At 41.4% G+C, this 25,981-nt stretch overlaps 1 protein-coding gene across 16 annotated transcripts in view; it reads right to left on the bottom strand.

Annotated features, from left to right (window-relative positions):
• Window positions 1-25,981, bottom strand: part of myt1b (myelin transcription factor 1b) — a 157,647-nt gene that overhangs the window by 79,229 nt on the left and 52,437 nt on the right. For 11 of the 16 annotated variants that reach the window (XM_034172084.1, XM_034172094.1, XM_034172093.1 and 8 more), the window contains 3 exons: window positions 24,776-24,808; window positions 23,992-24,392; window positions 10,286-11,443 (listed from right to left, as the gene is read on the bottom strand). In XM_034172084.1, coding sequence (XP_034027975.1) covers window positions 10,286-11,443; window positions 23,992-24,392; window positions 24,776-24,808 — 1,592 coding nt within the window. The remainder of the gene's footprint in view (window positions 1-10,285; window positions 11,444-23,991; window positions 24,393-24,775; window positions 24,809-25,981) is intronic. The other 5 variants (XM_034172087.1, XM_034172086.1, XM_034172091.1 and 2 more) reach the window with 1 other exon arrangement.

Here is a 25,981-nt window from a genome sequence, read left to right as displayed (position 1 = left end):
TGTGTGTGTGTGTGTGTGCGTGTGTGTGCGTGTGTGTTCACTATGCACAGCCACAGTAATAAAGTAATCAACACCAAACTTGCTATGGTGACTAGGGGCACCACGGGGGAGTTCACTGGAGCCCTTAGGTTGAAAGTGTAAGTACGTGAACATGCACACACACACACACACACACACACACACACACACACACACACACACACACACACACACACACACACACACACACACACACACACACACACACACACGGTCAGCCTTATATATTAAATTACGACCCACTCACTGGAGCCCTTATTTTCTCAGTTTACGTGGTACTCAGGTCAGGTAGCAAGCATCACACTTTACTTACTACGTAGTAGCGATTGGCTAGGGTGCACTTTAATTACAATGTGAACGGGCCAGCACACACCGTGTAACAGTTAAAGCATGTGTTTTTTTAATTAAAATGTACCTGCTGTGTACATCATGCCAGACCATTGCCATGGTATGACATACTATCACCTTTTATCATCATTCACTAGAGTCTCATGAATGTCACAAATTGCTCTATGAATATTAATGATGACAACATACACACAATGCAATGCAACTTACAACACCTGAACGAAAGTGACATAAAATATACAATGACATGGCTAAAATTCTTCTCTATTACCTGTGCGTACAATGGGTAACTCCACTAGTTGTTCATAAGTGTGTCTCTGGTGTGCACATTACTCTGATGGTTTCTTGTTTTCACACTGTTAAGAGTTCCCAGCATCACCTCTATGTGTCAACAGCGGAACAATAGCTGTAGAAATGTGTGTACACCAGCCATGATTTTGGCGTGGCAAACCACACATTTCCATGGTCATTTCACTTTTGATACATCTGAACGTTAGTGTGGAGACGGACATACGCTGCGTTTTAGTGTGTAAGCAGCCTTTGTACATGAGGCCCCTGGCCTCTTCCCACTGACCTAAAGAGAAAACGGAATGTCTTTTGCTCTAAGTCTGCTGAGAATCTTTGAGTACTGCTGGAATGACTTGGTATCAAATGAATGGTACTTAGGGAGACTCAGGTGAGGTATACTGCTTACATCATGAGGAAACATCAGGTATTATGGCCATGTAGCATGTTTCTGTGGGCATGAAAGAACGTGCAAATGCCTGAGCTGAGAATTTCAGCTGAGATGCCCTCCTTCCTCTTTTCCAGTTGCTGAAACGTAGCTAGTATGAAGGTCCAAAATAGAAACGTATTTTTTCTTTTTCTTCTTCATCTGCATAGTGGTGTAAGTGATTTGGGTCATTGTCTGCAAAACAGAAGACCACACGTGCCCCATTTTTTGTGTACATCTGGATTTGCACCAGCAAAGTCCTTCAGTGTGAAATGTTGCAAGTCAACACACAGCTCCATATTACGAGGTCTATTAGAAAAGTATCCGACCTTATTATTTTTTTCAAAAACCTTATGGATTTGAATCACGTGTGATTACATCAGACATGCTTGAACCCTCGTGGGCATGCGAGAGTTTTTTCACGCCTGTCGGTTACGTCATTCGCCTGTGGGCAGTCTTTGAGTGAGGAGTGGCCCACCCTCTCGTCGATTTTTTCATTGTTTAGGAATGGCTCAGAGACTGCTGCTTTGTTTGATCAAAATTTTTTCAAAACTGTAAGGCACAACTGAGTGGACACCATTCGATAAATTCAGCTGGTTTTCGGTAAAAATTTTAACGGCTGATGAGAGAGTTTGGTCTGGTAGTGTCGCCGTAAGGACGGCCCACGGTGCCTGATGGCGATCTGCGCTTCGAGGCGGCAGCGTCTCACCGTTTCAAGTTGAAAACTTCCACATTTCAGGCTCTGTTGACCCAGTAAGTCGTCAGAGAACAGAGAACTTTCAGAAGAAGTCAGCATGAGGAGTTTATTCGGACATTCCATTGTTAACGGACATTTTGTAATGAAAGAACGTGCGGGCAGAGTCGCATGTCGGGCCGGACCCGACCGCTGGGGGTCGCAACAGGAAAAACACCTCCGTTGGAAACCTTAACGGGCAAGTTGGAACATGCCCAAGCTGTTAAACAATTTCTCAGTTAGTCACTTGTTGAAAGCCGCCTGAATTTTACAAATGGTTTTCAACACGGAGGTGTTTTTCCTGTCGCGGCGCACACAGATTCGCCGAGTCATCACGGAAACGACTTGGCGAATTTACGCGCACCTCTTTCATTAAAAAATGTCCTTAAACAGTGGAATGTCCGCATAAAGTCCTCATGCCGGCCTCTTCTGAATCTTCTCTGTTCTCTCACGACGTCCTGGGTGAATTAAGCCTTAAATTAGGATGTTTTCAGGTCGAAACAGGCTGACGACGGCGCCTGGAAGCGCTGCGCGACGTCCCGCTCCGTGGGAAGTCCTTACACCGACAGAAACACCCCATAATCTCTCATCAGCCGTTAAACTTTTCACCGAAAACCAGCTTAATTTCTCGAATAGTGTCCACTCAGATATTCCTCACAGGTCCAGAAAAAATTTTGATAAAGCAACGCGCGCCGTCTCGAGTAGCGTGTGAAACAAAGGAATTCGGCCGAGAGGGCTGAACCACATCTCACTCAAGGCCTGCCCACAGGGAAATGACGTCACCGACACGCGTGAAAAAACTCACGCATGCGCACAAGGGTTCAAGCATGATTGGTGTAATCGCACGTCATTCAATCAATCAATCAATCAATCAATCAATCAATCAATCAATCAATCAATTTTTTTATATAGCGCCAAATCACAACAAACAGTTGCCCCAAGGCGCTTTATATTGTAAGGCAAGGCCATACAATAATTATGTAAAACCCCAACGGTCAAAACGACCCCCTGTGAGCAAGCACTTGGCTACAGTGGGAAGGAAAAACTCCCTTTTAACAGGAAGAAACCTCCAGCAGAACCAGGCTCAGGGAGGGGCAGTCTTCTGCTGGGACTGGTTGGGGCTGAGGGAGAGAACCAGGAAAAAGACATGCTGTGGAGGGGAGCAGAGATCGATCACAGAGTGGTGCATACAGAGCAAAAAGAGAAAGAAACAGTGCATCATAGGAACCCCCCAACAGTCTACGTCTATAGCAGCATAACTAAGGGATGGTTCAGGGTCACCTGATCCAGCCCTAACTATAAGCTTTAGCAAAAAGGAAAGTTTTAAGCCTAATCTTAAAAGTAGAGAGGGTGTCTGTCTCCCTGATCTGAATTGGGAGCTGGTTCCACAGGAGAGGAGCCTGAAAGCTGAAGGCTCTGCCTCCCATTCTACTCTTACAAACCCTAGGAACTACAAGTAAGCCTGCAGTCTGAGAGCGAAGCGCTCTATTGGGGTGATATGGTACTACGAGGTCCCTAAGATAAGATGGGACCTGATTATTCAAAACCTTATAAGTAAGAAGAAGAATTTTAAATTCTATTCTAGAATTAACAGGAAGCCAATGAAGAGAAGCCAATATGGGTGAGATATGCTCTCTCCTTCTAGTCCCCGTCAGTACTCTAGCTGCAGCATTTTGAATTAACTGAAGGCTTTTTAGGGAACTTTTAGGACAACCTGATAATAATGAATTACAATAGTCCAGCCTAGAGGAAATAAATGCATGAATTAGTTTTTCAGCATCACTCTGAGACAAGACCTTTCTGATTTTAGAGATATTGCGTAAATGCAAAAAAGCAGTCCTACATATTTGTTTAATATGCGCTTTGAATGACATATCCTGATCAAAAATGACTCCAAGATTTCTCACAGTATTACTAGAGGTCAGGGTAATGCCATCCACAGTAAGGATCTGGTTAGACACCATGTTTCTAAGATTTGTGGGGCCAAGTACAATAACTTCAGTTTTATCTGAGTTTAAAAGCAGGAAATTAGAGGTCATCCATGTCTTTATGTCTGTAAGACAATCCTGCAGTTTAGCTAATTGGTGTGTGTCCTCTGGCTTCATGGATAGATAAAGCTGGGTATCATCTGCGTAACAATGAAAATTTAAGCAATACCGTCTAATGGAAGCATGTATAAAGTGAATAAAATTGGTCCTAGCACAGAACCTTGTGGAACTCCATAATTAACCTTAGTCTGTGAAGAAGATTCCTCATTTACATGAACAAATTGTAATCTATTAGATAAATATGATTCAAACCACCGCAGCGCAGTGCCTTTAATACCTATGGCATGCTCTAATCTCTGTAATAAAATTTTATGGTCAACAGTATCAAAAGCAGCACTGAGGTCTAACAGAACAAGCACAGAGATGAGTCCACTGTCCGAGGCCATAAGAAGATCATTTGTAACCTTCACTAATGCTGTTTCTGTACTATGATGAATTCTAAAACCTGACTGAAACTCTTCAAATAGACCATTCCTCTGCAGATGATCAGTTAGCTGTTTTACAACTACCCTTTCAAGAATTTTTGAGAGAAAAGGAAGGTTGGAGATTGGCCTATAATTAGCTAAGATAGCTGGGTCAAGTGATGGCTTTTTAAGTAATGGTTTAATTACTGCCACCTTAAAAGCCTGTGGTACATAGCCAACTAACAAAGATAGATTGATCATATTTAAGATCGAAGCATTAAATAATGGTAGGGCTTCCTTGAGCAGCCTGGTAGGAATGGGGTCTAATAAACATGTTGATGGTTTGGATGAAGTAACTAATGAAAATAACTCAGATAGAACAATCGGAGAGAAAGAGTCTAACCAAATACCGGCATCACTGAAAGCAGCCAAAGATAACGATACGTCTTTGGGATGGTTATGAGTAATTTTTTCTCTAATAGTTAAAATTTTGTTAGCAAAGAAAGTCATGAAGTCATTACTAGTTAAAGTTAATGGAATACTCAGCTCAATAGAGCTCTGACTCTTTGTCAGCCTGGCTACAGTGCTGAAAAGAAACCTGGGGTTGTTCTTATTTTCTTCAATTAGTGATGAGTAGAAAGATGTCCTAGCTTTACGGAGGGCTTTTTTATAGAGCAACAGACTCTTTTTCCAGGCTAAGTGAAGATCTTCTAAATTAGTGAGATGCCATTTCCTCTCCAACTTACGGGTTATCTGCTTTAAGCTAGGAGTTTGTGAGTTATACCACGGAGTCAGGCACTTCTGATTTAAAGCTCTCTTTTTTAGAGGAGCTACAGCATCCAAAGTTGTCTTCAATGAGGATGTAAAACTATTGACGAGATACTCTATCTCACTTACAGAGTTTAGGTAGCTACTCTGCACTGTGTTGGTATATGGCATTAGAGAACATAAAGAAGGAATCATATCCTTAAACCTAGTTACAGCGCTTTCTGAAAGACTTCTAGTGTAATGAAACTTATTCCCCACTGCTGGGTAGTCCATCAGAGTAAATGTAAATGTTATTAAGAAATGATCAGACAGAAGGGAGTTTTCAGGGAATACTGTTAAGTCTTCTATTTCCATACCATAAGTCAGAACAAGATCTAAGATATGATTAAAGTGGTGGGTGGACTCATTTACTTTTTGAGCAAAGCCAATAGAGTCTAATAATAGATTAAATGCAGTGTTGAGGCTGTCATTCTCAGCATCTGTGTGGATGTTAAAATCACCCACTATAATTATCTTATCTGAGCTAAGCACTAAGTCAGACAAAAGGTCTGAAAATTCACAGAGAAACTCACAGTAACGACCAGGTGGACGATAGATAATAACAAATAAAACTGTTTTTTGGGACTTCCAATTTGGATGGACAAGACTAAGAGTCAAGCTTTCAAATGAATTAAAGCTCTGTCTGGGTTTTTGATTAATTAATAAGCTGGAATGGAAGATTGCTGCTAATCCTCCGCCCCGGCCCGTGCTACGAGCATTCTGACAGTTAGTGTGACTCGGGGGTGTTGACTCATTTAAACTAACATATTCATCCTGCTGTAACCAGGTTTCTGTAAGGCAGAATAAATCAATATGTTGATCAATTATTATATCATTTACCAACAGGGACTTAGAAGAGAGAGACCTAATGTTAAATAGACCACATTTAACTGTTTTAGTCTGTGGTGCAGTTGAAGGTGCTATATTATTTTTTCTTTTTGAATTTTTATGCTTAAATAGATTTTTGCTGGTTATTGGTAGTCTGGGAGCAGGCACCGTCTCTACGGGGATGGGGTAATGAGGGGATGGCAGGGGGAGAGAAGCTGCAGAGAGGTGTGTAAGACTACAACTCTGCTTCCTGGTCCCAACCCTGGATAGTCACGGTTTGGAGGATTTAAGAAAATTGGCCAGATTTCTAGAAATGAGAGCTGCTCCATCCAAAGTGGGATGGATGCCGTCTCTCCTAACAAGACCAGGTTTTCCCCAGAAGCTTTGCCAAAGCCATATAGTTAAAAAAAAATAAAACTGTCGGTTTCTTATCTAATAGACCTCGTAGATGTGCTGTGGTGACCCCAAGCAAAATCAGAGCAGCCCTACAAACAAAATGAAAACTGTCACACTGAGGGTGATGGGTATCTTACCAAAAGGTGAACAAGAGAGACTACCACAAGGAACGAGCACCCTGAAAAGGAACTGACAAGTTCTTTAGACAACCACATTGTGTGTTAAGACAAGATATTTAACAAGTGTCCACAGGTGCATTTCAAAGACAATACCGTGAAAAGAACTGCCTGCACCACATCTTTTAGTGTCATACCTTGACCCAGTCTTTCCATCATAACGTCACTCAACGACATCATGGCTGAACAATCATATCATCTTTGGAAAGCACTCACCAAGACCTTTCATTTGATGCACCACACAACATGTTTCACTCAGAAACTAAATTTGGCATACGTGTAGGTCACATTTGACCTAATGACAAACCCTGAAGGTAAAGGTCATTTACTTTTCTGAGGCAATGGCACGTTTACAAGGCCAACCCCTATAATTCCCTGATACTTGGTTGCAAAAATTCAAGAAAATGTCCTTCAGGAACGTTCATTTACTGAGCTTCGTCTTTGACCTTTCTTTGACCATATTGTGACCTTGATCTTTGACCTTGACCTCAGTTTTTTCATATGTCAAGAGATGTTTTCTTCAGGTTTCTACAGGTCCATTTTGAAGATGATCCAAGATGATGTGCATGCTTTTTCACACCCTTAAATATCAAAATGTTGCACATTTGTCTCGCCATAATGTCACAAAATCACATCATAATGCAAAACTTTTTATATGTTCTGAATCCTCTCATCAAGCCCTATAATTTGGTGTATTACACAACATCTTGTACTCAAATATGACATTTGATCTACTTGTAGGTCATTTTTGACCTCCAGGTAAACCCTGAAGGTCAAGGTCAATTGCTTATCCCAGGTAATGACTTATGGGCAAGACAAATCATCATATTCATGTGAAATGTGGAGGCAAAAAGCACAAATTCCTACCAGGAAAGTTTTTTGGGCAGTGATTTTAGTGTTTGTCCTTTCTGTGACCTTGACCTTTGACCTTGACCTTACATTTTTCACATGCCAAAAGAAGTCCAAGATCATCTGCATTCTTTTTCATATTCTTAAAAAATCAAAATTGTGCACCATTTCTCATCATAACATCACCAAATGACATCATAATGCAAAACTGTTGATATATTCTGAACCTTCTTACTAAGCCCTTTTATGTGATGTGTTACACGATATGTTTTACTCAAATATCAAATTTGACCTACTTGTAGGTCATCTTTGACCTCACGGCAAACCCTAAAGGTCAAGGTTGATCACTTATCCCAGGAAATGGCTTATGGGCAAGGCCAGTCACTATATTCATGCAAGATTTGGAGGCAAAAAAGCACAAATTATGACCATAAAAGTTCTTTTGCTGATTTTAGTGTTTGACCTTCCTGTGACCTTGACCTTTAACCTTTACCCTTTTGTGTGCTGAACAGAATCGCCATTGGACTGATATATGTGAACTTGCAAGAGAGTGCAATGTAAACTTTGTGCTTCAGAGTGAGCTCAAGGTGAAACATGCAATGATTACAAACAAAAAACAAGCATGCACGCTGACTAACAGATCTTGCCAAAATATGGAAGTAAATCTGTGCCATCAGAGTGTGAATTTGAATTTTTAAGGTTAAATTTTTTAGCATCAAAAAATTCAACCTCAAAAATTCAACCTCAAAAAATAGAAAAGCAGGGAGAAGCAATCGATCCTTGTCTCAATCATCTAACCTTCACCAATGTATTGCGTCTTCTTCTTTCAATTTTGTCCCGTTGTCACATGACCAACGGAGCAAAACGTAATTGGCTGAATGCATTATGTCTTCTTCTTATTCTTTCGATTTGGTCTCGGTGTCACATGACCAATGGAGCAAAACATGATTGGTTGAATTATTATTATTTTTAGGTTTCATTTTTTTTTAGGTTGATTTTTTTTTTTAGGTTGTTAAGTTTTTAAGGCTGAACATTTTGATGCTAAACAAATTCAACCTTAAAAATTCAAATTCAAACTCTGATGGCACAGATTTACTACCATACCAAAACTTCATTTTGGCAAGATAAAAAACATCCATGCTGACAGATTCATTTTGGCAAGATAATAATCACAAAATAAAAAGAAACCTTGAACTCAACCAAACAATTGTCTGTCTGTCTGTCTGTCTGTCTGTCTGTCTATCTATCTATCTATCTATCTATCTATCTATCTATCTATCTATCTATCTATCTATCTATCTATCTATCTATCTATCTATCTATCTATCTATCTATCTATCTATCTATCTATCTATCTATCTATCTATCTATCTATCTATCTATCTATCTATCTATCTATCTATCTATCTATCTATCTATCTATCTATCTATCTATCTATCTATCTATCTATCTATCTATCTATCTATCTATCTATCAGCAGTGGCCTATCGCTCTGCACTATTCAGCAACTTGCAACATTTTTTTTCCAATGCTGCCAGTTTATGCATTTTCAGAATGATACCATGGCTGCAGAATAGAGCTTCCAGTTCATGACAGTAATTTGATACCCAAACATTAGGCCAGTCTGGATTCAGTCTGTACAAGCAGATAAATTATACAGAGCAGCCTAATCACCCATTATGTATTGACAATGAATGAATGGAATATTGCGACCTACAATAATTAAACTGCATTTTGAATATTGACTAAAACTAGTCAAGACAAGAAAAACTGTTTTACAGTAAGAAACTCTACTATAGTGTTACATACATAAACACAATCAGTGTGTAAACAGTGGAAATGAAAGCTATTAACTTGATTTAACCCTCCAGTAGAGTTGATTTAACACTATTCTGAGCATATACAATTGCTAGAACAGAGAGCATAGATGATAAGGAGCTGGCCTGCCAATATTTAGACCTGTGTTCGAATCCTACTCATGCTACGTGTCTGTGTCCTTGGACAAAACAATTCATTTACATAGTCTCAGTTCACCCAGCTGTAAACGGGTGCTGGCCTTGGTTGGAAAAGTAACCTGTGTTGGACTGGTGGTGTCTCATCCAGGGGGAAGCCGTAGACACTATGGAACTCGAAGATAAGTACCACCTGATGGGCCGCAGGGCCTATATAGGACTTATTATACTTGCTACAGTGCTAACATGATAAAATTCACTGTGTAATACCATTGTTCCTAAATAATGTTTATATTCAGAATTCTGATTTATACCGATAACCTTCAGCAGTTACTACTTTTAAGTGTCACTATAGGCAAAAACATGGAAGTATAACATTTCTTAATGCACTATGGATGTACTTTTGGGTGTGTAAGATTATCAATTAACAATAATAATTTATAATGAATATTTTAATAAGCATACCTACATTTGTCACTGATTTCAATTTATGTCAGAATAACAATTCCAGTTGAATACACTTGAAAATGAGCTTCATGTAGGAAATCCATCACCGTGAACATTTGTCATCTTTACTTTTGTCATCACTCCATTATCTCTTAGATGTAGTATGGTAACAGGAGGAACATTTTTAGAACATTCTCTTTTGGTGTAGCTAGAAAGGATCCATCCAAATTCAAATCTAACCTTACGTCCTGTTTGAGTTTTGTGAGGGTGTTGCAGATACCATGGACAGGTTTAGTCCTTTTTGTTTACAGCATGTAAATTAAAGTGGTCACAGTAGGTGACAGTCAAGTCTCATATGCTGAAGCGCTTTTTGAATGCATCGCCAATGAGAGGGCCTTACGTGTCGCTACAACATCTGATGCTAAAATAGCTTTGAAAAATAAGCACGATAAAAATTTACCATGATGGATTTCCTACCTCGAGCATCAGGTCTCAATGCACATTGTGACTTAGCCCTCTCCTGTGTGTTTTGTCCTCTGTCCTACCTTTGCTGAAGTAGCTCTTGCGTATGATGTCCAGGTGCTTGGGCCTGTCATCCACGGTGAAGTATCGCTGGTGGTGGATATCTGGGACACGGAGCAGCTCCCTGGGACCAGCAGGCTTCACCTGCTCTGCCTTCAGTGCAATGGCTTGCTCCAGCAGTCCCAGGTTCCCTCGTGTCATGTCAAACATCTCAGAGTCGTCTGTCACCGGCGAACGCTGTGAAACACTGTCATCGTCATCCTGCTCATCATCTCCGTCGCCGTCGTCAAAATCTTTTCCCTCAGACTTATTGGAATGCACTTCAATGACATCGGGGGAGGCAGGGGACAAGGCTCTATGGATTTTATAGTTCTGGCCTGTTGGATGGGGAAAGTAGTCCTCCAGTGGACTGGCCCTGTGGGAGCTGTAGCTTAGAGGAGGGCTGGCCTTGTAGTTTGGATGGGGTTTATTGTAAGTGTGGAGCGGACTGGCTCTGTCGGTGTTGTAGTTATCTGTGGGACTTGCCCTGTGTGAGTCGTAATCCTCCAGAGGACTGGTCCTGTGGTCTTCAGTCTCGATGTGTGTTCCCTGAGCTGCTGCGGTGCTGGTGATGGTGCGGATGGCAGTTGGCATGTCACAAATGGACAGAACACGATGGCCCTCTTTAGCCCTCTCCTCTCCTGAAATTCCCTGCCTCTGCTCGGCTGGTGCTGCCATCCCATCCTCTTCTTTCATCTGTTGATGGAGGTCGTCTTCAGAGAAATACCGGTGGCTCATCTTTTTCACGTGGTTTACCTCTTCCTCATCCTCGAACTCTTCCTCTTCCACATCATCCAACTCCTGCTGCAGAACAGATGGCTTTCCTGACATTTGAACTGTGTGTGCCACCTCTTTTTCTTTTTCTTCTTCTCCTCTTCCCTCATTCACGTCTCCATCCTGTTCTTCTTTCACTTTTTCACCCTGTTCAGCTGCTACACTGACATCCTCCTCAGTCTCCATGGCAACAGGCTGCTCAACGGCCACATTTGGAGCATTGTTGTCAGGAACAATGTTGGACAGCGACACACGGCCGAGGTGGAGGAGAGAGTTGGCAAATTCTTCAGCGCTCTGCGAGGGAGACTGAGACTCCTCGGCTGCAGGTGGCGCTGTGCTGAATGCAGGCTCAGTGATCAAACACTCTTCTGTGGAATCAGAAAGATGTGGAGGTCAGATCGGTGACGCGGAGCACGGAGTGAGTCATGCAGTGAGCTAAAGCTGCTGTCAGCATTATCTTTGGTGCCGTTAGCATCACCTTCCCGTCAGCCACGTCACAGACTGTGAAATCACAAAGAAATAAATGTACCAGTTGTCACAGTCTGACGACGTGAACTCATCCAAACTCCTTCACTCCTTCACTCACTCACTAAAAAAAGAGCAGCTGCTCCTGAGGGTGGTCAGGAGGAGTGCTGGTACCCACACTCTCCTCTGTATTAGCATTCAATTTTTTTTTTCATTGACATAATACAGCACATCTCTCATACTTATTTATATAATCTGTATATTCTGTAACATGGTCTGTTCAATACCCCGATACCTTCTTTTGCACATTTTTTGAATATTTTTGCCATCTTTCAATTCATTACCTTTTGTATTCTCTTTATTTTTGTACCAGCTCTACAAAGCAAATTCCTCGAATGTCAACACTTACTTGGCAATAAACCTGATTCTTACTGTTCAAAGAAACTGGTGACAATACTGATCCAAAACCAATAATTCTGGAAACAGAAAAAAGGATCAAAGCCAGAAAATGTAAACCCCTTTTTTAAATGCCAGACACAACATGTTAACAAAACAGATTTTCAAGAAACTTGGTGAAAAGGTTTGGATGATCCTGAAATAGGACAAATTCAATATGGAGCAGATCCAGTGAAATGGGCAGAGTCAACACACGATAAATGTTTTGGACGTTGTGTGTGTGTGTGTGTGTGTGTGTGTGTGTGTGTGTGTGTGTGTGTGTGTGTGTGTGTGTGTGTGTGTGTGTGTGTGTGTGTGTGTGTGTGTGTGTGCAGTCGGGAACTCAAGCATTTGGATAGTGACACATTTTGACATTCTAATTTTACCTCTATATACCACCAGAGTACAATTCAAATGTCACCATCTTTAGTGAATATTCACAGCGTTTCACTTTTTCCACATTTTCTTATGTTACAGCCTTATTCCAAAATGGATGAAATTTATTTTTTCACTCAAGATTTTACACACACAATGACAATGTGAAAAAGGTTTTTTTTCTTTTTTTTTTGCAAATTTATTAGTATTGAGCAAAGGGTGTGAATACTTATGTACATGTAATTCCTTTGTTTTTTTATTTTTAATACAACTCCAATTCCTCAATAGTCCCGGGTCTCCATTGTCGTATTTTCATAATGCGCCACACATTTTCAATGGGCGACAGGTCTGGACTACAGGCAGGCCAGTCTAGTAACCGCACTCTTTTACTACAAAGCCACACTGTTGTTACACGTGCAGAATGTGGCTTGGCATTGTCTTGCTGAATTAAGCAGGGACGTCCCTGAAAAAGACGTTGCTTGGATGGCAGCATGTGTTGCTCCAAAACCTGGATGTACCTTTCAGCATTGATGGTGCCATCACAGATGTGTAACTTGTCCGTGCCATGGGCAATAACACACCCCCATACCATCACAGATGCTAGCTTTTGAGCTTTGCGCTGGTAACAATCTGGATGGTCTTTTTCCTCTTTTGTCCGGAGGACACGATGTCCATGATTTCCAAAAACAATTTGAAACGTGGACTCATCAGACCACAGCAAATTTTTCCACTTTGCGTCTGTCCATTTCAAATGAGCTCAGGCCCAGAGAAGGCAGCATTGTTTCTGGATGTTGTTGATGTATGGCTTTCGCTTTGCATGGTAGAGCTTTAACTTGCACTTGTAGATGTAGTGACAAACTGTGTTAACTGACAATAGTTTTCTGAAGTGTTCCTGAGCCCACGCGGTAAGATCCTTTACACAATGATCTTGGATTTTAATGCAGTGCTGCCTCAGGGATCGAAGGTCACGGGCATTCAGTGTTGGTTTACGGCCTTGCCGCTTACGTGTAGAGAGTTCTCCCGATTCTCTGAATCTTCTGATTATGTTATGGACTGTGGATGATGGAATTCCTAAATTCCTTACAATTGAACACTGAGAAACATTGTTCTTAAACTGTTGGACCATTTTTTTCACGCAGTTGTTCACAAAGTAGTGATCATCACCCCATCTTTGCTTGTGAATGGCTGAGCCTTTTGGGGATGCTCCTTTAATACCCAATCATGATACTCACCTGTTTCCAATTAGGTGTTCTTTGAGCATTCATCAACTTTTCCAGTTTTTTGTTGCCCTGTCCCAACTTTTTTGAAATGTGTTGCAGCCATCCATTTCTAAATGAGCAAATATTTGCATAAAAACAACAAAGTCTGTCAGTTTGAACATTAAATATTTTGTCTTTGTGGTGTATTCAATTGGATATAGGTTGAAGAGGATTTGCAAATCATTGTATTCTGTTTTTATTTACATTTTACACAACATCCCAACTTCATTGGAATTGGGGTTGTAAATGGAAAATGGACTGCATTTATATAGCGCTTTTTCCATCTGCATCAGACGCTCAAAGTGCTTTACAATAATGCGTCACCCCAATTAACCCCGATGTCAGGGTGCTGCCGCACAAGACACTCGCTATACAACAGGAGCAACTAGGGATTAAGGATCTTGCCCAAGGGCCCTTAGTGATTGTCTGGTTAGGCTGGGATTTTAACCAAGGATCCTCTGGTCTCAAGCCCACCGTTTAACCACTAGACCATCACCTTCCCTAATAAATTGCAAAATTTTTTAAAAAGAAATTCATGTTGTCATTATGGGGTGTTGTAAGCAGATTTTTTTTTTTTAGGGAAAATAAATTTACTCCCTCTTGGAATGAGGCTATAACACAGCAAAATGTGGAAAAAGTGAAGCACTGCGAATACTTTCAGAATGCACTGTAGTTCAATGGCTACAACAAAAATATTACATTGATCACTGAGAAGTTCCAGCCATAATTATACACAGTCTCTTGATATTGTCAAGGGTTTTTTTCTTTACCAAGGAATGAATTCTGCCACCATCCACTTTAGTTGTTTTTTTTTTGTAACCTTCCCGGACTTTTGGAGTTACATTCCTTTTTTTTTTAAAGAATGTACCAAATTGTTCATTTAGCCACTCTTAAAGTTTATGCTACCTGTCTGGTAGATTTATTTTGTTTATTTATTTTTCAGCCTGATTATGGCCTCTTTTATTTGCATTGACACCTCTGTGGATTGAGAGTTCCAGTGAACAACTATCAGATGCAAATTCACCATTTGGAATCTACTCAAGACCAGTTATCTGCTTAATTTTCCACTTAATAACTGGTGAACAAGCCATGAAACCTCTTGCCAGCCAATTGTTCAGTTAGTTATGGCTGTAATTCCTGAATGATTAATGCAGCATTTTTGTTGTACCCTTTGAATTAAACTCCACTGTGGTGGTGTATGTATCATCTCAGTGCCTACCGAGTAATTGTGCCTGCAAACAGTAACAGCATCTCTTAAAACCTTTGTTGACCTACAGACAAGTGACAATTTAAAGAACAAACCAATATAAAGAGTCTTAATAAGGAGTTGGGGCACCACATGCAGAACAGCTTGACCCTGCTTTGGCGTTGAATCCACATGGGTATAGAACTCTACTGCATGGATGAATTGTCATTTTTCCTAATCTCATCATACGCTGGTGCAGAATCTCCTACGGGTGTTCAGCTGGGGGAAGATCTGATGACTGCAGAGGTCATCTGTTATTTAGAGCATTCATTCATTTTCTACATCCACATATTCCAGTTAAGGGTCCCGGTAGGTTGGGGTTTCGTCAATGGGCGAGAAGCAGGGTACAGCATGAACAGGCCAACAGTCTATAACAGGGCCAACACCTACAGACAAACACATTCACACTGTCACTCAAACCTACAGTCACTTCAGATTCACCAGTTCACCTAACCTGCCTGTTTTGGAAGCGGGAGGAAGCTGGAGCACCCAGAGGGAACCCATACAAATATGATGAGAGCATGCATTCTCCATACAAAAAGGACCAGGTGGGAAGCAAGCCTTCCCGCTGTGAGGCGAGTGCTAACCACTAAGCCACCGCGCTGCCCTGATTCATATCATTTCCAAATTCAAATAGCCACATCAACCACTCACTGACCCCTCGTGCCCTGTGGATGGGGACAACATTCATTGTGTTTGTTCACTCCATTCATTTAGTCAGATTTTCCTTTAATTTGTCATCCACCTGTACATCAACTTGAAGAAAAGCTGTAAAATATGAGGATTTTGTAGTCTTTGTTGTAGACTGGACAGAGTGTTTTCACTAATTTTGTTGAAAAGCAGGTAGCCTTTAAATAAACCCAGCTAAATACATAACATTTTGGTAACATTATATATTGGTTATATTTAGGTTATGGTTATCAGAAACGTTTCTACAATGTTTTCATAGTTGAGAGAAATTTGACAAATATATTAATTCTAGTCTCATCATCTTTCTTACTCCTACTTTCTTTCAATGACTAGATTATGACTTTAGGTAAGGTTACCAGAATGTTCTGGGAACATTTGGATGAAACATATCTTTAGGTGACTTAAGCCGTGGTCACAACCCGCCATACTTGCACGTGCGTGCAGTCTACTTGCAAAAACGTGGGCTAAATTTGGAGATCCGTACTTCGTAAGTACTGCCTCAGTACGAATTTAGGAGCACGCAGACACACGCAGACACGCCATAGAGGTTTTAGTGCATGCAGAAACTTCGCTGCGGTCAAGCTGCGGATTCACCAGCAGTGCAGATGACGCATGTTGTGAGTACTGCCTCAGTACGGATTCAAAGCAGCACATTTTCATTCAGTTACTATTGAATTAACCAAATCTGTATGTAGGCAGTATGGATTTGGAGGCCGACAGATTTGCATGCACAACGGAGCTTCTCATTTGAACTTGGACTTTATTTCCAAAGGTCAGCAACACACACTCCACAGCTTCAGTCTGATAACTAGCTTTAACTTTTCGAGGCAAGTAAACACTCGTACAACTGACCGCTGCAGGCTGGACATGCTCATGCATCGCCGACGCCGAAAAACACCTGCCGCTCCGGTCCCGCTCATAAAAAAAGAAAAGCGACCCCCCCCCCCCAACACACACACACACACACACACACACACACACACTGCATTATTGTCATCTCTCTTTATCGTTACGCTCCTAGAGACGTGCGTTGAACGTACTCCCTCCCTTGTCTTGCTACTGCCTCCGTACGTTTTCACAAAAACGTAGTGGCCGTGGCATACGCAGAAAACGTACGGCGAAAAAAAACGCACAGTGGGTTGTGACCGGGGCTTTAATGTAACATTGCCAGAGTGTTCTGGGAACCAAAAAGAAACTGTTCTTAAACACGTTCCCAGAATGTTTGGCCTAACATTCTCAAAATGTTTGTGCTAACATTGCTATCAAACATTCTCGTAACCTTGTTTTGTTATCTGGGTAGGAACCTTATTTTTTGTATAATGTGCTGGGGACGTTTTTGAGACATAGTATGAACACTTAAATTGTTATTATAATCATTACTTTGCAATTTTAAATTTGTAATATTTGCCATTTTAAAGTTATAGCATATATAGGAAGATGTCACTGAACAATAAGCTAAATTTATTATTTGATTATTTTAGATGATAATATAATATAATGAACTTTAAGACAGAATTCAGAGAATGCTATTTTGATATTGTTGATCGGCTTGCCTCTACTGGTGGTTGGCTCTCACTGCGGTATTGTATCACTTCCTGTTCCGGAGCACAGCGGTGTTTTGCTGTATCTGTTAGCTGTTTAATCTGCGCAGTTAGATTGATCTAGTTATCTAGATTACGATTTGTTTCCCAGTGTAATCTTTACGTGCCTTAACTAAAGCACTCCTTCTGCTGAATCACCTCTAAATTATTTACACATTATTCACTTTGCGTGTTTTTAGGAATCCGCTAGCTTAGCGTAGCTACTAGCTCTTAGCCGATTTAGCATGGCGGCTTCTCCTGTCTCTCCCGCACTTTTCTGCTCTGGGTGTGAAATGTTTAGTTATTCCTCGGCCTCCTTTAGCAGTAACGGTACTTGTAATAAGTGTAGCTTATTCGTAGCTTTGGAGGCCAGGCTGGGCGAATTGGAGACTCGGCTCCGCACCGTGGAAAATTCTACAGCTAGCCAGGCCCCTGTAGTCGGTGCGGACCAAGGTAGCTTAGCCGCCGTTAGTTCCCCCCTGGCAGATCCCGAGCAGCCGGGAAAGCAGGCCGACTGGGTGACTGTGAGGAGGAAGCGTAGCCCTAAACAGAAGCCCCGTGTACACCGCCAACCCGTTCACATCTCTAACCGTTTTTCCCCACTCGACGACACACACGCCGAGGATCAAACTCTGGTTATTGGCGACTCTGTTTTGAGAAATGTGAAGTTAGCGACACCAGCAACCATAGTCAATTGTCTTCCGGGGGCCAGAGCAGGCGACATTGAAGGAAATTTGAAACTGCTGGCTAAGGCTAAGCGTAAATTTGGTAAGATTGTAATTCACGTCGGCAGTAATGACACCCGGTTACGCCAATCGGAGGTCACTAAAATTAACATTAAATCGGTGTGTAACTTTGCAAAAACAATGTTGGACTCTGTAGTTTTCTCTGGGCCCCTCCCCAATCGGACCGGGAGTGACATGTTTAGCCGCATGTTCTCCTTGAATTGCTGGCTGTCTGAGTGGTGTCCAAAAAATGAGGTGGGCTTCATAGATAATTGGCAAAGCTTCTGGGGAAAACCTGGTCTTGTTAGGAGAGACGGCATCCATCCCACTTTGGATGGAGCAGCTCTCATTTCTAGAAATCTGGCCAATTTTCTTAAATCCTCCAAACCATGACTATCCAGGGTTGGGACCAGGAAGCAGAGTTGTAGTCTTACACACCTCTCTGCAGCTTCTCTCCCCCTGCCATCCCCTCATTACCCCATCCCCGTAGAGACGGTGCCTGCTCCCAGACTACCAATAACCAGCAAAAATCTATTTAAGCATAAAAATTCAAAAAGAAAAAATAATATAGCACCTTCAACTGCACCACAGACTAAAACAGTTACATGTGGTCTATTAAACATTAGGTCTCTCTCTTCTAAGTCCCTGTTAGTAAATGATATAATAATTGATCAACATATTGATTTATTCTGCCTAACAGAAACCTGGTTACAGCAGGATGAATATGTTAGTTTAAATGAGTCAACACCCCCGAGTCACACTAACTGTCAGAATGCTCGTAGCACGGGCCGGGGCGGAGGATTAGCAGCAATCTTCCATTCCAGCTTATTAATTAATCAAAAACCCAGACAGAGCTTTAATTCATTTGAAAGCTTGTCTCTTAGTCTTGTCCATCCAAATTGGAAGTCCCAAAAACCAGTTTTATTTGTTATTATCTATCGTCCACCTGGTCGTTACTGTGAGTTTCTCTGTGAATTTTCAGACCTTTTGTCTGACTTAGTGCTTAGCTCAGATAAGATAATTATAGTGGGTGATTTTAACATCCACACAGATGCTGAGAATGACAGCCTCAACACTGCATTTAATCTATTATTAGACTCTATTGGCTTTGCTCAAAAAGTAAATGAGTCCACCCACCACTTTAATCATATCTTAGATCTTGTTCTGACTTATGGTATGGAAATAGAAGACTTAACAGTATTCCCTGAAAACTCCCTTCTGTCTGATCATTTCTTAATAACATTTACATTTACTCTGATGGACTACCCAGCAGTAGGGAATAAGTTTCATTACACTAGAAGTCTTTCAGAAAGCGCTGTAACTAGGTTTAAGGATATGATTCCTTCTTTATGTTCTCTAATGCCATATACCAACACAGTGCAGAGTAGCTACCTAAACTCTGTAAGGGAGATAGAGTATCTCGTCAATAGTTTTACATCCTCATTGAAGACAACTTTGGATGCTGTAGCTCCTCTGAAAAAGAGAGCTTTAAATCAGAAGTGTCTGACTCCATGGTATAACTCGCAAACTCGTAGCTTAAAGCAGATAACCCATAAGTTGGAGAGGAAATGGCGTCTCACTAATTTAGAAGATCTTCACTTAGCCTGGAAAAAGAGTCTGTTGCTCTATAAAAAAGCCCTCCGTAAAGCTAGGACATCTTTCTACTCATCACTAATTGAAGAAAATAAGAACAACCCCAGGTTTCTTTTCAGCACTGTAGCCAGGCTGACAAAGAGTCAGAGCTCTATTGAGCTGAGTATTCCATTAACTTTAACTAGTAATGACTTCATGACTTTCTTTATGAAGCCCTACCATTATTTAATGCTTCGATCTTAAATATGATCAATCTATCTTTGTTAGTTGGCTATGTACCACAGGCTTTTAAGGTGGCAGTAATTAAACCATTACTTAAAAAGCCATCACTTGACCCAGCTATCTTAGCTAATTATAGGCCAATCTCCAACCTTCCTTTTCTCTCAAAAATTCTTGAAAGGGTAGTTGTAAAACAGCTAACTGATCATCTGCAGAGGAATGGTCTATTTGAAGAGTTTCAGACAGGTTTTAGAATTCATCATAGTACAGAAACAGCATTAGTGAAGGTTACAAATGATCTTCTTATGGCCTCGGACAGTGGACTCATCTCTGTGCTTGTTCTGTTAGACCTCAGTGCTGCTTTTGATACTGTTGACCATAAAATTTTATTACAGAGATTAGAGCATGCCATAGGTATTAAAGGCACTGCGCTGCAGTGGTTTGAATCATATTTGTCTAATAGATTACAATTTGTTCATATAAATGGGGAATCTTCTTCACAGACTAAAGTTAATTATGGAGTTCCACAAGGTTCTGTGCTAGGACCAATTTTATTCACTTTATACATGTTTCCCTTAGGCAGTATTATTAGACGGTATTGCTTAAACTTTCATTGTTACGCAGATGATACCCAGCTTTATCTATCCATGAAGCCAGAGGACACACACCAATTAGCTAAACTGCAGGATTGTCTTACAGACATAAAGACATGGATGACCTCTAATTTCCTGCTTTTAAACTCAGATAAAACTGAAGTTATTGTACTTGGCCCCACAAATCTTAGAAACATGGTGTCTAACCAGATCCTTACTCTGGATGGCATTACCCTGACCTCTAGTAATACTGTGAGAAATCTTGGAGTCATTTTTGATCAGGATATGTCATTCAAAGCGCATATTAAACAAATATGTAGGACTGCTTTTTTGCATTTACGCAATATCTCTAAAATCAGAAAGGTCTTGTCTCAGAGTGATGCTGAAAAACTAATTCATGCATTTATTTCCTCTAGGCTGGACTATTGTAATTCATTATTATCAGGTTGTCCTAAAAGTTCCCTAAAAAGCCTTCAGTTAATTCAAAATGCTGCAGCTAGAGTACTGACGGGGACTAGAAGGAGAGAGCATATCTCACCCATATTGGCCTCTCTTCATTGGCTTCCTGTTAATTCTAGAATAGAATTTAAAATTCTTCTTCTTACTTATAAGGTTTTGAATAATCAGGTCCCATCTTATCTTAGGGACCTCGTAGTACCATATCACCCCAATAGAGCGCTTCGCTCTCAGACTGCAGGCTTACATGTAGTTCCTAGGGTTTGTAAGAGTAGAATGGGAGGCAGAGCCTTCAGCTTTCAGGCTCCTCTCCTGTGGAACCAGCTCCCAATTCAGATCAGGGAGACAGACACCCTCTCTACTTTTAAGATTAGGCTTAAAACTTTCCTTTTTGCTAAAGCTTATAGTTAGGGCTGGATCAGGTGACCCTGAACCATCCCTTAGTTATGCTGCTATAGACGTAGACTGCTGGGGGGTTCCCATGATGCACTGTTTCTTTCTCTTTTTGCTCTGTATGCACCACTCTGCATTTAATCATTAGTGATCGATCTCTGCTCCCCTCCACAGCATGTCTTTTTCCTGGTTCTCTCCCTCAACCCCAACCAGTCCCAGCAGAAGACTGCCCCTCCCTGAGCCTGGTTCTGCTGGAGGTTTCTTCCTGTTAAAAGGGAGTTTTTCCTTCCCACTGTAGCCAAGTGCTTGCTCACAGGGGGTCGTTTTGACCGTTGGGGTTTTACATAATTATTGTATGGCCTTGCCTTACAATATAAAGCGCCTTGGGGCAACTGTTTGTTGTGATTTGGCGCTATATAAAAAAATTGATTGATTGATTGATTGATTGATATATACAACCCCTGGCAATAATTATGGAATCACTGGCCTCGGAGGATGTTCATTCAGTTGTTTAATTTTGTAGAAAAAAAGCAGATCACAGACATGACACAAAACTAAAGTCATTTCAAATGGCACCTTTCTGGATTTAAGAAACACTATAAGAAATCAAGAAAAAAAGATTGTGGCAGTCAGTAACGCTTACTTTTTTAGACCAAGCAGAGGAAAAAAATATGGAATCACTCAATTCTGAGGAAAAAATTATGGAATCACCCTGTAAATTTTCATCCCCAAAACTAACACCTGCATCAAATCAAATCTGCTCGTTAGTCTGCATCTAAAAAGGAGTGATCACACCTTGGAGAGCTGTTGCACCAAGTGGACTGACATGAATCATGGCTCCAACACGAGATGTCAACTGAAACAAAGGAGAGGATTATCAAACTCTTAAAAGAGGGTAAATCATCACGCAATGTTGCAAAAGATGTTGGTTGTTCACAGTCAGCTGTGTCTAAACTCTGGACCAAATACAAACAACATGAGAAGGTTGTTAAAGGCAAACATACTGGTAGACCAAGGAAGACATCAAAGCGTCAAGACAGAAAACTTAAAGCAATATGTCTCAAAAATCGAAAAATGCACAACAAAACAAATGAGGAACGAATGGGAGGAAACTGGAGTCAACGTCTGTGACCGAACTGTAAGAAACCGCCTAAAGGAAATGGGATTTACATACAGAAAAGCTAAACGAAAGCCATCATTAAAACCTAAACAGAAAAAAACAAGGTTACAATGGGCTAAGGAAAAGCAATGATGACTGGATGAAAGTCATATTCAGTAATGAATCTCGAATCTGCATTGGGCAAGGTGATGATGCTGGAACTTTTGTTTGGTGCCGTTCCAATGAGATTTATAAAGATGACTGCCTGAAGAGAACATGTAAATTTCCACAGTCATTGATGATATGGGGCTGCATGTCAGTTAAAGGCACTGGGGAGATAGCTGTCATTACATCATCAATAAATGCACAAGTTTACGTTGATATTTTGGACAATTGAAAGGATGTTTGGGGATGATGAAATCATTTTTCAAGATGATAATGCATCTTGCCATAGAGCAAAAACTGCGAAAACATTCCTTGCAAAAAGACGCATAGGGTCAATGTCATGGCACAGGGTCAATGTCAACGAGCAGATCTGATTTGATGCAGGTGTTAGTTTTTGGGATGAAAATTTACAGGGTGATTCCATAATTTTTTCCTCAGAATTGAATGATTCCATATTTTTTTCCTCTGCTTGGTCTAAAAAAGTAACCGTTACTGACTGCCATAATATTTTTTTCTTGATTTCTTATAGTGTTTCTTAAAGCCAGAAAGTTGCCATTTGATTTTAGTTTTGTGTCATGTCTGTGATCTGCTTTTTTTCTACAAAATTAAACAACTGAATGAACATCTTCCGAGGCCGGTGATTCCATAATTTTTGCCAGGGGTTGTATCTAGACATCTCTCTCTCTCTCTCTCTCTCTCTCTCTCTCTCTCTCTCTCTCTCTCTCTCTCTCTCTCTCTCTCTCTCTCTCTCTCTCTCTGTCTCTCTCTCTCTCTCTCTCTCTCTATATATATATATATAAGGGCGGCACGGTGGTTAGTGGTTAGCACTGTTGCCTCATAGCAAGAAGGTCGTGGGTTCAATTCCCGTGGCCTTTCCGTGTGGAGTTTGCATGTTCTCCCCGTGTTTGCGTGGGTTTCCTCCGGGTGCTCCGGTTTCCTCCCACATCCAAAGACATGCGTGTTAGGTGGATTGGAATCTTTAAATTGTCCGTAGGTGTGCGTGTGGGTGTGTCTGTGTTTGTTTGTCTGTCTGTGGCCCTGCGACAGACTGGCGTCCTGTCCTGGGTGTACCCCGCCTCACGCCCTATGACTGCTGGGATAGGCTCCAGCTCCCCGTGACCCTTAATTGGACTAAGCGGTAGAAGATGAATGAATGAATGAATATATATATATATATATGCAGGGGTGGTGCCAAGTGGTTAATGCGATTGGTTTCAGTGTGGAAGGTTCCCAGCTCAAATCACACCCCCGCCACATGTCTCTATGTAATGTGGAGTTGCGTCAGGAAGTGCATTCGGTATAAAATGTGTGTCAAATCAAAATGCAGACCCACCTTGGATCTACTGTGGCGACCCCTAATGAAAACAAGGGAGCAACTGAAGGGACTTACTTTAGCTTTATATAGTCCAAGCACAAACGTTCTTATAACGTTTTGGGAACTTTATTTTGTTAGCTGGGAATACATCAACAAACAAACAGAGGAGGTGAAAATGTAACACCATTTGCTGTGCCATCAAATAAAGCAGATAAAATGAGAAGTTGGGTTCGGCAGATGTTTGTGCAGAGAGCAAGAGGGCAAATAGTTAGTAAAGGATGACATGTCTTGTTTCCAAAATAATCTACCTGCATTTGCTGCAAATGGATTCTCCTTCTGATGTGCTGCTTCTGGTTCTCTCTCCTCCACCTCCTCATCTTCTTCAGTCATCTCCTTCTGAGCCTCCTCTTCCTCTCCATGTATCTGCCCATTCTGTATCACGCCTTGTCTCCTCTCCTCTTCTGCTTGTCTCACCACAGCTGCTTCCATGTCCTCCTCATCCTCCTTAGGTTCTCCAGCTTTAACTCCATCTTTCTCTAATTCTCCATCAGCCTCACTGCTGGCATCACTTTCTGTACTGAAGCCCTCATCTAAGGCCAGTTTCAGGGGGTGAGACTTCCGTTTGGAGGCGGCCCGCTCGGTTTCGTGTTCTTGTTCTGCCTCAGCTTCCTCCAGACGCCGCTTTTTCGCTATTGGGCATCCCAGAATGCTGAGAGTGACAGAGAGGAACAAGAGGAAGTACACAACAAGTTCACAACCAGAAAAGATGTTGAAAATCCTCCTAAAACAAAACAAACACATTCTGACAGATCGAGTAGAACTCATGCACCTCGGCAGTGTGCATGGGCTTACATGACTTGGTAGATGGGAGGGTGTGCATGTGTTCAGCCATGAAGAGGGGTGAAACTGCTTATTTCAGCTGATAGGATGAGTGAACAGAAATATGACCTGAAGGGGGCGCCATGCTCGCTTGCACAGACATCACAACCAATCTCAGCCAATTGACTGGAACGTTTAATGAACAACTTGTATGGAGAGGCGGCGGGCGAGGCAGCAGAGGGTGAAATCCAATAAAGTCCCCCTTACTCTCACCTGGGAGACGCAGAAGGGAGATTGAGAGACGATCTGTAAACAAAATGTATCTGAAATTGCCTGCTGAATGAATACACATGTAAACAGATAGCTAATATCTGCTCCTCAATAAAGAAAAGTCACGAGCTAGCGAGCGGACTCGAATCTCGCAGGGCCTCTGAGGGGCCAGAAAACAACCAATGGAATCAGAACACACAGCATATCACTGCTCCCCGTTACAACTCCATATCTGCATGAAGGCAGATTTTAACATTTCTTTAATTATGATGCCAGTCTAAAGGACCAGCATTTGTGCTCTCGTCTCCAACTGCCAACAACTTTAGGCCTTGCATATTTATACCTTGGCAATGTTTTCTTTCACCTCCCCTGTAGAATTCAAACAGCAATCATGCTTAACAATGGTTTAGCATTCATCTAATGCCAGTAGTACTTTTAAAAATATGAACAAAAAGTACTTACATTTTATTTGATTGAAATAACATAACCAAAATGGCAGAGAATGTTTTTTTTTTTTTTTTTTTTTTTAAGTCTTAAAGTTTTGAAGTCATCTTACCAGAATAAATCTTGCAGATATGGGCCTCTCACCATCAGAATAAAGTCTTTCTTTCTTTCTTACTTACTTCTGACTCAGCCATCCACACTTCCTAAGGGGCTGCTCCCTGCAGTTTTAGAACCACTGCTTTAATATCTGTGCTTTGATTAGACAGATCCTTCCAAAAGGTCATCTTTATCTATTTGTTTACACATGTGGAAACATACATAAACTGTTATTTCACACAGGAGTCTTGGGCTTTGAAATGGCCTGAGAGAAGTAATAAAATCTTTTTAGAAAGAGAGGAGCTTTTACTGTCATTGTCGATTACATACAATGCAGTTTTCCCCTCTCCATTTACTCATCACTCATCTTCACCTGCTTATCTGGGATCGGGTTGCGGGGGCAACAGCTCCAGCAGGGGACCCCAAACTTCTCTTTCCCGGTCCACATTGACCACCTCTGACTGGGGGATCCTGAGGTGTTCCCAGGTGAGTGTGCAAATATAATCTCTCCACCTCGCCCTGGGTCTTCCCCGGGGTCTCCTCCCAGATGGACGTGTCTGGAACACCTCCCTAGAGAGGCGCCCAGGGGGCATCCTTATCAGATGCCCGAACCAGCTCAGTTGGCTCCTTTCAACGTAAAGGAGCTGCGGCTCTACTTCAAGGTACTCA

Source organism: Thalassophryne amazonica, chromosome 6, assembly GCF_902500255.1.
Source record: "Thalassophryne amazonica chromosome 6, fThaAma1.1, whole genome shotgun sequence".
NCBI classification, from domain to species: Eukaryota; Metazoa; Chordata; class Actinopteri; order Batrachoidiformes; family Batrachoididae; genus Thalassophryne; species Thalassophryne amazonica.
The sequence above is the reverse complement of the archived record's forward strand: the minus strand, read 5'-3'. Positions and strand labels throughout refer to the sequence as shown.